General features: G+C 53.3%; 1 protein-coding gene across 1 annotated transcript in view; it reads right to left on the bottom strand.

Annotated features, from left to right (window-relative positions):
* Window positions 1-6,450: 6,450 nt before the first annotated feature.
* IGFBP2 (insulin like growth factor binding protein 2) overlaps window positions 6,451-12,668 on the bottom strand; it is a 29,202-nt gene continuing 22,984 nt past the window's right edge. Inside the window, exons 2-4 of the mRNA XM_027567124.1 lie at window positions 10,329-10,558; window positions 9,170-9,310; window positions 6,451-6,973 (exon numbers count right to left, since the gene is read on the bottom strand). Of these exons, the coding sequence (XP_027422925.1) occupies window positions 6,809-6,973; window positions 9,170-9,310; window positions 10,329-10,558 (536 nt within the window). The 3' untranslated portion in view covers window positions 6,451-6,808. The remainder of the gene's footprint in view (window positions 6,974-9,169; window positions 9,311-10,328; window positions 10,559-12,668) is intronic.

The following is a 12,668-nucleotide window of genomic DNA, read 5'->3' as shown; positions in this document are numbered from 1 at the left end:
CACTTCCTACCGTCCGCCCTTCCTTCCTCTGGCCCCTTCTCCTCTCAGACTCTTCTCCCCATCTCCATGTCCCTTCTTCATCTGCGAGTCCACAGCAGGCACCGCCCTTTCTGTACTCCCCTGACTGCCCCCAACAAGGGTCTCTGTCTGTGGGCACAGCGGGGGAATGAGGCTGGGGGCATCTCCACTCAGCCCAGCCCAGACCTTACCCTGCTCCGTCCGAGTCACATGCTAAGCAGAGTCACTGGTAGTGTCCCTGCCTGGTGAGGGGCTGGCCTGTCACTGGGCACCCGGGCTCCTGAAGCATAGCTGAAGCTTTCTCCCCTGAGACGGCTCAAGCCCGTGCACAACCTTGCAGGCATACAGCTGTTCAGCCAGCACCCAGCAGTGACGGGAGAGTTGGCGGGTGGGACAGCGGTGCTGGGAAGTCCCACTTTCCTCTGCAGGGGTGCTGATGAGGGGGGGAGTGCAGAAAGAGCAGCGTGCAGGAAGGCCATGCTGGCCCAAGTCCAGCCACAGGGCACCACCAGCCCCGGGACTGTCTCCTGGCCCCTCCATTGGCAGCTGCTCACCCACATACTGCCTTGGGGTGGGGGGCAGTGAGCTAGGATTTTTGGCCCCTTTGTTCCCCCTTCAAGGCTTGTCCCATCCCCGGACCCACTCCTCCATGCCCCCTACCCCTACAACCCTCACCAACCAACACCCTGTTCACCTCCCCACGTCATTAGGAGATCTGGCTCCAAGCTGCTCTGCCCTTCAGCCTGCTCCTCCTTGCACAGTTCATCACTGAGACCCACAGCGCCTTGCTGACCATTCATTCATCTGGGGGCCGTGTGATCCGGACCCGGCAGGGGCCTGGGGTCTGCCCTCTCCCACATTCACCCTTAGGTGTGGGGGCTGATCGGAGACCACTCTGTTGAAAGTGGTAGCCCTCCATCGTGTCCAACTCTTTGAGACCCCATGGACTGTCGCCTGCCAGGCTCCTTTGTCCATGAAAGAAGCTACTGGAGTGGGTTTCCATTCCCTTCTTCAGGGGATCTTCCCAACCCAAGGATCAAACCTGGGTCTCTTGCATTGCAGGTGGTTTCTTTACCGTCTGAGCCATCAGAGAAGCCACACTCTAGTCCACACTCTATTAGAAATGTCCTCAACTCCAAGGTCCTCCATCCACTGCAGCCACTCTCTGAGCCTGGGTTCTCTCAGGGGTTCCACACGGAAAATCTGAAGATGCTACTTTCCCATTCCAAGCCCAGCTAGCTCTTTCAGTGAGAGAAATGCGGTGAGAGGGCTGCAGTGTCAACGTTTTACTCAGTGGAGAACGTGAGCCTTTGGCCTCCCGCATTCTGTTTCTCGATTCATCAACACTTCCCTGGCTCAGCTTCCTTCCCCCAGGAGCCTGGAGCCCACGGGGCTCCACTGTTAGCATCTACTTGTCTGGTGTTGCCTGCCCTGCAGCCCCTCGGCCCTGGGAAACCTCCCCTTGTCACTCCTGCACAGCCCCACTGAGCCCTGCTAGAGAAAGCCCCAGCGTCATGGGGGCTGACACCACCAAGGGGTCACCAAGCTCCAAAGCCTGCCTGAGGAGTCCCCCACCTCCCCCTCCCATCTACTACACACCTTCAGGCTCTGCCTCACATTGTCATCTGGCTACCAAAGAGAACCAAGACCCACCTTTGAGTACATCCTACCTCCCCTTCCCAACCCAAATGGAGTCAGCCACTAAACCACCGTCACGTTCCACCCTTGACATCACTCTGCCTCTGTTTCCAAGGGACGGTCCCCTTCCTTTTCTCTCCCTACCCATCCCCTCCATCAGCCATCCCCTCTCCTGCTGTACTGGCGACAGAGAAGAGGCAGAGAAGGGGACGGACAGGCCAATGGGACTTGCTCATGAACCAGATACCAGGATGAGAATGACGGGAGGGTCAAGGATATTTTCTCCACCCAAAGTCCCCCAGACAACTCAAGTTCGAAGTGTCCCAAACTGATCTCGTACCATAAGCTCATGTACTTTGCCCATCTGATTTTATACCTTAGAAGCACAAAGTTCAAAACCACAAACACAATTTGGACTCGTCATCCCCCCTCTTGAACTGTTCGCTCTTCATCTCCTTTCTTCTCCTCCTTCCATCTCTCTTTGCTCTCAGAGAATGGAATCACCATCCACCCAGCTGCCTCAGCCTGACTCTCCTTAACCTCTGACACCTGATAAGTTCCCAAATCCCAGGAATAAGCCACCTCCTTGACAGCTCTCCAGTCTGACTGCTCTCATCACCTCCCCTGCCCGCTTCAGACCATGCTCTCTTCTCACCTGGGTCATTGCAGTTCCTTCCTGCTGGGACCTCCCAACCCCACTCGTGTCCTCCATGCTGGACATTGCAGTCAGAGCTCACTTTCTAACGCACAGATCATGACAAACCTACACAGGATATTAAAAAGGAGAGACAACACTTTGCTGACCAAGATCTGTCTAGTCAAAGCTATGGTTATTCCAGCAGTCATGTATGGTTGTGAAAGTTGGACCATAAAGAAAGCTGAGCACCAAAGAATTGATGCTTTTGAACTGTGGTGTTGGAGAAGACTCTCAAGAGTCCCTTTGACTGCAAGGAGATCAAATCAGTCAATCCTAATGGAAATCAACCTTGAGTATTCACTAAAAAGACTGATGCTGAAGCTCCAATACTTTGGCCACCTGATGCAGAGAGTACTCACTAGAAAAGACCCTGATGCTGGGAAAGATTGAGGGCAGGAGGAGAAAGGGATGACAGAGGATGAGATGGCTGGATGGTATCATCAACTCAATGGACATGAATTTGAGCAAATTCTGGGAGATAGTGAAGGACAGGGAAGCCTGGTGTGCTGCAGTCCATGGGGTCACAGAGTCCGACACGATTTACCAACTGAATGACAACCAGTCACATTATCCTCTGCCTAAATTCCTTGACTCTTGAGCGCTTTCAGTCCAAAAGCCTTTAGCAAGATACCCAGGTCCTTCCTGGTGGGCCCTCCTCCCCTTAAACCTCCCATTCCACAGGCAGCCTTGGCCTCAGGCAGGTCTCCACGGCCACTGGGTAGCTCATGCTGGTCCCTCTGTGTGAACCCCGCCACACACACATGCACACACTCACATACACACACCACTCCTTTTTCCAGATGCCTACTTCCTCCTTACGCCTGTGTTTTTGCATCTCCCAAGACACAGATGCCCCTCTTAATTTCACCGGGCACTCTTCTGTTGGTGGCTGGTTCCCTCCACTAGAATGTCAGCCCCTTCAGGTCAGGGACCATAATCTTTTCCTTCTTTATATTGTAAAACCCTAACAGTGAGCCAGGATGCAGTACAACTGCATGTGTGTGTGTGTTAGTTGCTCAGTTGTGTCCAACTCTTTGCAACCCCATGGTCTGTCCATGGGATTCTCCAGGCAAGAATACTGGAGTGGGTTACCATTCCCTCCTCTAGGGGGTTTTCCTGATCCAGGGATTGAACCTGCGTCTCCTACATTGCAGGCAGATTCTTTACCATCTGAGCTACCAGGGAAGCCTACAACTGCATGTAGGCAGCATTTATTATATGACAAAAATGACTTTATATTCTCAAAGCAATTCTTTGAGAGAAATTATCTCAATATTTAAAGATGAAACAAATGAGGTTCAGAAGTTAGAAATGTGTCCAAAGTCACCTAAGTCAAGGAATTCCCTGGCAGTCCAGTGGTCAGGACTGCACTTTTACTGCCAAAGGCCTACCTTCAATCCCTGCTCAGGAAATTAGATCCCACAAGTTACGTCGCACAGCAAAAAAAAAAAAAAAAAGTTCACATACGCTTTAAGTAGGTACAGCCCAAATTCCAAGACTGCCTTATCTCTAAACTCATGCTCTCAACTACCCCATCATCCAGACACAGCTGACAGATAGATGAAGTCACTACAGCAGTGATTCTCCAAATTCAGAGGGCACAAGAACAGGCAGTCCAGAATAGATTCCATTGATCGCAAGTTTAACAAGCATCCCCCAGCTGACTCAACCTGGACTCCTGGGACCAACCCTTAAGCAAATGACTCTTGGAGACCATGTAAACTCAGATGCAGTTCCCTATATTGCCACACAGTGGCAGTATAGCCCCGGTGTTCATCAACTTCCCGTCTTTAAAATTGGAAGAGGCAGTTAGTCCCAGAAGGTGAGCGATCAGCTTGACATCTCTGATCTTCAGAGATCGCTGCCCGGTCAACCATCTTCCCACGTGGGTGCAATTAAGCTTTGCCTCTGAAAAGGTTTCTAGGTCACACTATACATCAGTCAATGCGTTTCCTGTAGCAAGAGCCATAGCAGAAGGGTGCTCACGCACCCGTAAAAATCCACCTCTTCAGCGGGTTTAAGAGTACAAGGAGGCTGTGGGCAAGTGATATGAAAATGGGCAAAGAGACTGTGGCATCCTCAGGAGAACTCTGCAAAAACATTACAGAAAGGATCCACGCGAGTTAGCAACCCTGGGGCACGTGAGCTATGGTGGGGGCTGGCGTGAGCACTGACCCCAGCAATGGCCCCATCCTAACCCGTCATATGGTACACTCATAGCTTCTGGAGCACAACCGCATCTGTTGTCTCATATCGATACCACGCTGTTATCAATTGGGTGACATTAGGTATCAACTCTGTTGAGGCTGAAATCATCCCCATTAGACAGGTGAGGAAAACTGAGGCTCAGAGGTGAGTAATGTAGCTCTGGGCAAACGAATAATAAGTGGTGGGACAGAATTCAAACCCAGGTTTCTCAGTTTTGGGTAGAAAGCACTAGAACTTTAATTAATTTAATTACATTAATTAAAACACCTTGCCTGTGGTCCACTCTAGACCAATTAGGTCAGAATTTTTGATGGCAGGGCACAGCCCCAGGATGAGAAATTTTTTAGTGCCTCAGTCAATTCAAATTAGTTAAGTTGAAAACTGCTGCCCCACCCAGGGCAGCAGCCACTGGCTGCCGACGACAGCTGAGGTGATTGGAGAAGGATGGGGGAGCACCCCTCGTGAAGGTGCTGGTGACCCACAGGGCACAGATCCAACCAGTGCCCAAAGCCCTCTAGACTCTCCAGGAGAACCTCCTTGCTTCTGCCCACAGAGGGCAGTATAACTCAGGGCTGAGCGGCAAACCCACCTAGGAGTCAGGGGACCCGGTCCCAGGCAGTGCAGGTTAGGCATCTCTGAGTGCCTTTTTCCTTACCTGTGAAGCTAACAATAGCACCTTATTTGTGGATTCCTGAGGACTAACAGCTTTAATGTACTTCCGGGGCAGCCAGACCCTCGCCGGTACAGCCCAGAGGCTCTGGCTGGGGATCTGCCTGCTCTGGGGGGCGTGCTTTTTTCTCTTCTCTAAGTGAAGTTCATCTCACTCCCAGGCCTGGCCCCAGGTGTCCTTCTGCCTCCTTCCTGAGTTGCCAGGTGGCTGATCAGGAGGGTGGTGGCTCAGGCATGGCTGTCTCTGGTCCCCTCCTCCACACGGGAAGGGGTGCGATGTCACAGAAGGGGCGCTGTGGAAAGTAAGGCCGTGTGAACAGTGGGCCTGAAAGCAGGAGCACCACTTCCCCGTGGCCTCCTGCAAAGTGGAGCTGTTGTTTAGCCACTAAGTTGTGCCCAACTCTTTGAGATCCCATGGACTGTAGCCTGCCAGGCTCCTCTGTCCATGGGATTCTCCAAGGCAAGAGCACTGGAGTGGGTTGCCATTTCCTTTTCCAGGAGCTCTTCCCAACCCAGGGATCAAACCTGCATCTCCTGCATTGGCAGGCAGAGTCTTTACCACTGAGCCACTAGGGAAGCCGGCCAAGTGGGGAGCCCCCTGGAATTGGCCGGGGCTGGAGATGCCAACAGAACCAAGTGGACAGAATTCTGCTTCAGAAATAGGGCCTGTGTCTGTGCCCTTTCCCTGGTCCCTCAGCTTTAGCCAAGAGGTGCTGTTCTGGAGCCAGACAGCTCCTTGGGCCCCTCAGCAAGCAGGTCTGAGACTCCAAGTCACAACAGCCCCACTCACTTCCCTTGGGGGTGATTACATGTCTCCTGCGGGGTAAGAGAGCTCTCCTTAATTGGGGGGGCCAGAGGACCCCAATTCCAATTTCCAGGATCCCTTTCTTCCTCTGCAATGTCATCTCAATGTGAGATGGAAGAAGAGACACTGGGGTCCACCCCTCCTCCTCCAGAGCCCACCCAGGGGCAGGGGAGGTTGGCCAGACTCCTAGGGCTGTGCTGGGGGGCTCCACCTGGATTCCTGACTTCCTCCCGCCCCATCCATCTCATTTCTGTTATGAACCCGAGGCTGGCCTGCCTGGCTTCCCCACACAGTCGGGGCAAAACTGGAGGGAAGGAGGCTGGTAAGCCTCAGAACCTCTTTTGGGCACGGGGGTTGGAGGAGGTTGGGGGGTGGGGGGTGGGGCAGCAAAGACTCAGGCAAAAGACACACAAGCTTTATTTTTCCTTCCTTTAATCTTAAGCAAAAGAGACACAGGGGTTCAAAAATAAAAATTTCTTTTTTTCCCTCTCCCAAACATTTACCCCAGCTCTGCCACTGCAACCATCCCCTTCCTGCCCAGCAGGGCCTCGAGCAGGGAGGGTGCAGGCATCTCCGGCTGGGGAGGGGGAAGGTGGGGAAGGGGGTGGGGGGGTGTGTGCCGAGCTCGGTGCCGGTCTCTTTCCAAATATAAATACACATGTCAGAACTCCTGGAAGCTCCGCCCCGCCACCCACCACGCATGCGCTCTCCATGCTCTGCCCGCTCCGAAGAGGGGTGGAGGTGGGGGGTGCCAGGCACCGGCTGGCTATGGTTTACTGCATCCGCTGGGTGTGCACCCCTCGAGCCCCCTGCTGCTCGTTGTAGAAGAGATGACACTCGGGGTCTCCCCGGATGGTGGGGGCTCCCTGGATCAGCTTCCCGGTGTTAGGGTTCACACACCAGCACTCCCCACGCTGCCCGTTCAGAGACATCTTGCACTGAGGAGAGAGGAGGACATAGAGAACACCTCGATAAAAATGAGGGGGTCTCACTGAAATGCAGGCTCCTGTTCTGAGGTCTGGGTGTGCCTGCCAATTCCACACGGTCATTTACGCTCCAGTGTGACGCGTGATGCTGGCCCAGGAACTGCGCTCTGGTTATTAGCAAGGCTGCTGGGGGTGGCTTCAATAGAAAGGCTTGGCCCCCACACGTGGGGAGGTCCCATCCAGCTGCCGACCCAGTGTACGGGATAGTTGGATGTACACTTGTAACGGGAGGTCGGGAATGCACATAATGGTAAAAGGTGCTGGGCGTGGTGTAAGCAATCTCTATGCTGCTTGCTTACAGTTCCTATCTAACATACACTCATTTACCTCCACAATCAGCTTGCGAATTAAGTACCAATGTTTTACCACTTTATAGATGATCAGAAGGAAGCACAGACTTGGCTTGTGTCACAGAGCTAGGGAGAGTCACCGCTGGTACACCAACCCGGGCATTTCCCTGGTGAGAGCCACAGATGGTATACCAACCCGGGCATTGCCCTCCCAGGGTGCCTGCTCTTTCCCATGAGCCAATTCGTCTTGAAAATCCCGTTTATCCATAAGGTTTGGAAGAAAAGATTGCTATTGCTTCTTTGGCACTCCAAACAAAGTAGCTGGCTTACATTTAAAGGGCAGGTGTGCTTTTAATGGCAGACTGATATTTCAAGGGACAAAGATGCCTGGGCTAAGAAGATGGGGAAGTGAGATCCCCTGGGGTGTCAGGAGAGCCCCATACCCCATCTTCTGGCTCCACACACCCACCTTTCCTTTTAATTTTTTTATTTGGTTGTGCCAGGTCTTGGTTGCAGCATGTGGGATCTAGTTCCCCCATCAGGGATTGAACCTGGGCCCCCTGCACTGGGAGTGCAGTCTTAGCCACTGAACCACCAGGCAAGTTCCCACATACCCAGCTTTTAAGTCAGCTCCAATACCCACTAGGATCACCAGGGGAGCCTTTGAAAAGCCAGTGCCCAGAAAGCACCCCAGTCTCACAAAATATGGATGTCTGGGGGTGGGGCCTAGGCATTCGTATTGTTTAAAGCTCCCTAGAGAAACCCGTTGTGCACCTGGGCTCAGATCCTCCACTGGAAAAGAGAATGGCTGGTGGAGCCCACACTCTCTCAATCCTGCCTTACGTGAAATGCGCACGGACCTTTTCTCCCTACACAAGGGATGAGCCTGAGGAAGTGAGCAGTGGGGCAGGTTAAAGGACAACCCACCAAGATTAAACAACTGGTAACAATCACCACTATAAACTCTATGTGGTTAGGTAAATACAGATATACACATAGGTCATTAAAAGGCATATGAACAGAGTGGAAGGGGGAGGAAAAAGGGTTCTTTTCTTTTAAAAACTTAAACTTTCTTAATTTTCTCTAATGTATTCATGTTGTTGTTAACTGTTTAGTTGCTAAGTCATGTCTGACCCTTTTGACCCCATAGGACTCCAGACCATCAGGCTCCTCTGTCCATGGGATTTCCCAGGCAAGAATACCGGTGTGGGTTACCATTTCCTTCCCTGGGGATTTTCCCAACCCAGGAATCAAACCCGAGTGTCCTGCACTGGCAGAGATTCTTTACTGCTGAGCCACTAATGGAAGCCCTCTTCTATTACCTATTTTAGTAATATTTCAAGTGGTGTTTCTCCATTCTTTGAGATACTGGGAAACCAGAGAGGCTACCTGGTTTTAAACAGTTTAAGTCAAGTGATTCTGGAAGTGGGGTCCAGGGACCATCAGCATCCCTGAGAGCTGGTTAGACACGCAAACTCTCGGACCCCACTCAACCTTCTGAACGGCAATCTCTTGCGGCCGGGTCCCCAGAATCACCGGCAGGTGATTCTAATGCTCAGTAAAGTCAAGAGGTGCTGTTATGAGGCCCTATCTCTTCTCCAAGAGGCTCCCTCTCATACTAACCACTGCTGGCAGGTAGCCGGGGAATTGAAGTCAGCCTCGGAAGGGACTGAAGCCAACAAGCCCCGCCCCACCCTCCCTGGCCTGGCAGCTGGCATCCCCACCCTCCTCGGCTGGCATCCCTGCCCTCCTCCTCGCAGAAGACTGGTCTTGGGCTCAGCACTGAGACCTCAGGGGCTTACTGGCGGCATGGGAGGCAAGAACAAGGCACACCCAGGCCAGGGACACCCTCACTCACCTGTTTGAGGTTGTACAGGCCATGCTTGTCACAGTTGGGGATGTGTAGGGAGTAGAGGTGCTCCAGGGGACCCCGCTCATCCGGAAGGCGCATGGTGGAGATCCGCTCCAGGACCTGGTCCAATTCCTGCTGGCAGGGGGTCTGCAGGCACAGACACGAGAGGACACTCAGAGTGAGAACGGGTTCACGCAACGCCAACCCCGGCACAGCTTCAGAAAGAAGCCCGTGTGCAGAACACCACTTTCCCAAGACCACACAGCAAGCTGGCGGAACCAGGAACTTCCGACACCCAGCCCAGCAAGCTCACTGCCTTACCACCAGGCCCCGCCCCCCTCCAAGAGAAAGTCAGCCTGCAGGTGAGTCTTCCCTCCTCTCCTCCCTCCTTTCAGGGGTCAAAATGGGATCTACTTGCAAACAGTGAATTCAAGTATCTCTACCCCATCCAGTGGCCCAACCATCATTCCCTTCCATAAACCCATCCAAGGGCCAAGACAGCAGAGCTGAGCTGGAAAGAGAAGAGGGGTGGCTCAGTGAGGGTAGTGTATTGCAACAAGAGTGGGCAAGTTCAAGTGGTAGTGGTGGGGACGTAGTTGCTAAGCTGTGTCTGACTCGTTCGATTCCATGGACTGTAGCCTTTTTTTTTTTGGGGGGGGGGGGTGCTATATCTCAAAGCCAAGCAGTGCTTCCGCAGTAGCTCAGCAGTAAAGAATCTGCCTGCCAGTGCAGGAGATGCAGGTCACTTCCTGATCAGGGAAGATCCCCTGGAGCAGGAAATGGAAACCCACTCCAGTATTCTTGCCTGGAGAATCCCATGGACAGAGCAGCGTGACGGGCTACAGTCCACGGGGTCACAAAAGAGTCAGACACATCTTAGCAACTAAACAACAGCAATGAAGCCGAGCAGAAATGTGGAAGCTTTAGAAGCGAGGGACTTCAAGAACCCATACGTCCAGCCCATCTCACAGCCAAAGATGCTGAGGCCCTCAAAAACACACTGACGTGCCTGAAAAAACTCTGAATGTTAGCAGCGGAATCAGAAAGAACTCTGCCCGCAGGCACACAGGACATGGATCTCACGGCAGTGCTCCGGACCCCTCCTGCCGGGACCCTCGCTTTGACCGTCCTCCCACCCCTCCAGCCAGACCCGACCCTCTCTGACCCTGGCAGGTGGCGGCCGCAGCTTCTTGGGCTCCTCCAGGCCGAGGTGATGTTTGCCACCCTTGCCCATCTGCCGGTGCTGCTCCGTGACCTTCTCCCGGAACACGGCCAGCTCCTTCATGCCGGACTTGAGGGGCTTCCGACCGGCACCACCTCCACCTCCCATCAAGTTCACGTTCCCGTCCACGTGGTTCTCGACCAGGCCTCCCTCAGAGTGCTCCTCGCCGTTGTCTGCAGGGACAGAGGAAGAGATGGAGAGCTGCAGGTCTAGCTTCCCCAGATGTGAGCTCTCCAGGGATTGGCTGACCCTGACAATGACAAGAAAGGGGATGACCAACGTCTCAGTAACAGCGCTAAGCAAGATACGTGGGCGATCAATTTCAGTTTCACAGCCACTAGGAGTACCAACATCCCCCAGCTTCTACAGACGGAGAAGCTGAGGCTCACGGAGGTCAGCTTCTTGACCAAGATCACAATCCAGGATGCGAACACAAACTCTGACTCCAGAAAGGAGCCTGGGCCACCTACTCTGCTCTGTCCGTATCCCAGGAGGCCAGGCAGGGTTGGGGGATCGAGTGGGCAAGGCCCTCACCAGGGAACTGGTGAGCCATCAACTCTTCCCTAGAAACACCTCTCAGATTCACCCACCACTAACCTCCCCTGTTTTAAGTCTTCATCATGTATGGTCTGAAAAGGCGCAGATTGGATGAGTTTTTGAAATTCAAGCCACAGAGAGCACTGGGCTATGTGGTGTATGGTGGTTAGTGAGGTGGAGAGTCAGGTCGCCACCAGAACTCTGTCCAACACCGCCTCCGTCATCACTCTTCATCAGCCCGCCTGCCCCTCTTGTGCTGCCCGCGTGGACACTCCACTCCTACAGTGCGACCCAGGGTCCCTGACTTGTTTCCTGGTCTGTCTGTGCATGCTGCCCCGCCGCCCCACAACAGGGCTTCCCTGGTGGCTCAGATGGTAAAGAATCTGCCCACAATGCAGGGGACCCGGGATTTGATCCCTGGGTGGGGAAGATCCCCTGGAGAAGGGAATGGCAGTATTCTTGCCTGGAGAATCCCATGGACAGAGGAGCTTGGCAGGCTATAGTCCATGGGGTCACAAAGGGTCGGACACAACTGAGCGACTACCACTTTAACCCATGGCATCGAGAGCTCCCAGAACGGGAACAAGGACCACGCTGTAGTTTTATCTTATTGCAGGGCGTGTAGCCTCATATCCAGATGACTCTCCGAGGTCCACCCATTAAGTTTTTGAACTTTCTTATTCCCCCAGCCAGTCAGCCACAGGGAACAGCTCCTACTGTGTGCACAGCTCATGTGGCATGCCCCACACCCCCACCATCTCACACAGGCTTAGGTGTGTGCAGCCAGGGAACAGTGAATGGTCTGGAAGGGTCCTGACCAAGGAGACCATGTCCGGAGAGCTCTAGGCAGGCCAGGTTGCACACAGCCCCTAACAGACACAGCAGGGGCCTCAGGGCCTCAGACAGCACTGCAGCCGCCTGCAGCCCCAGGGAACACTCAGAGCTGTCTCCAAACAAACCTTGCACATTTTCTCTTCCCCTTTAGTGCACCTCCAAAAACCTACAGTCTGGATAACAAACCCAAATGTCTTACGATAAATCCTTCCACACAAGAATTTCAAGCAAGGCGCTCAGGACTCAGTAGTCCCTTCAGAACTCAGGCACAGCGTGGCGGGCTGAGGGTCGCTGTCCCAGGTAGTGCTGTATGGAGGAAAGAAGCTGACCCTTACCTGTAAAAGGAGGGCCCGTGATAACCTCTCTGGGTTGTTATGAGCTTTGGTGTTCACTCCCTCATCAGCTAAGGGGTGGGACCCTTCTCCGTGCCTTGGGGAGCCAGTACCTACATCCTCGGAGCATCTCCTTCCAGCAGACTCCGGGGGACCAGGCACCAGCAGGGTCCCGGCAAACAGAGGAGTTCAACAAAGGTTGGCTCCCATCCTTTCCCTTCACACCAGACCTGCTGCCTGTGTGTCAGATCTCACTAGCCAGAGAGGATCCCTTTAGAACCTGATACATTATTTCCAGACTGGCGAGCACTGGTTAGGAGGGCAGACTCAGGCTAAATCTCAGCTCTACCATTTTTTATACCAGCCTGTATTTCTCCTGCATATATACTCGCTCTGTGCCTCTGTTTCCTTAACTGCAAATTGTTGGATAATAATAGTTCCTACTTCACAGAACAGTTGAGTGTATGTTAAAGGGAAAGCTGTTGAGATACAGGCGGGCGCAGAAACTACGTCCTGTTGGTGGTGATTACTTTGATGACGAAAATGGTAATAGTGATGATGGGATGCTGATGACATCCGC

The sequence above is a fragment of the Bos indicus x Bos taurus genome, chromosome 2, assembly GCF_003369695.1.
Source record: "Bos indicus x Bos taurus breed Angus x Brahman F1 hybrid chromosome 2, Bos_hybrid_MaternalHap_v2.0, whole genome shotgun sequence".
Taxonomy (NCBI): domain Eukaryota; kingdom Metazoa; phylum Chordata; class Mammalia; order Artiodactyla; family Bovidae; genus Bos; species Bos indicus x Bos taurus.
The sequence above is the reverse complement of the archived record's forward strand: the minus strand, read 5'-3'. Positions and strand labels throughout refer to the sequence as shown.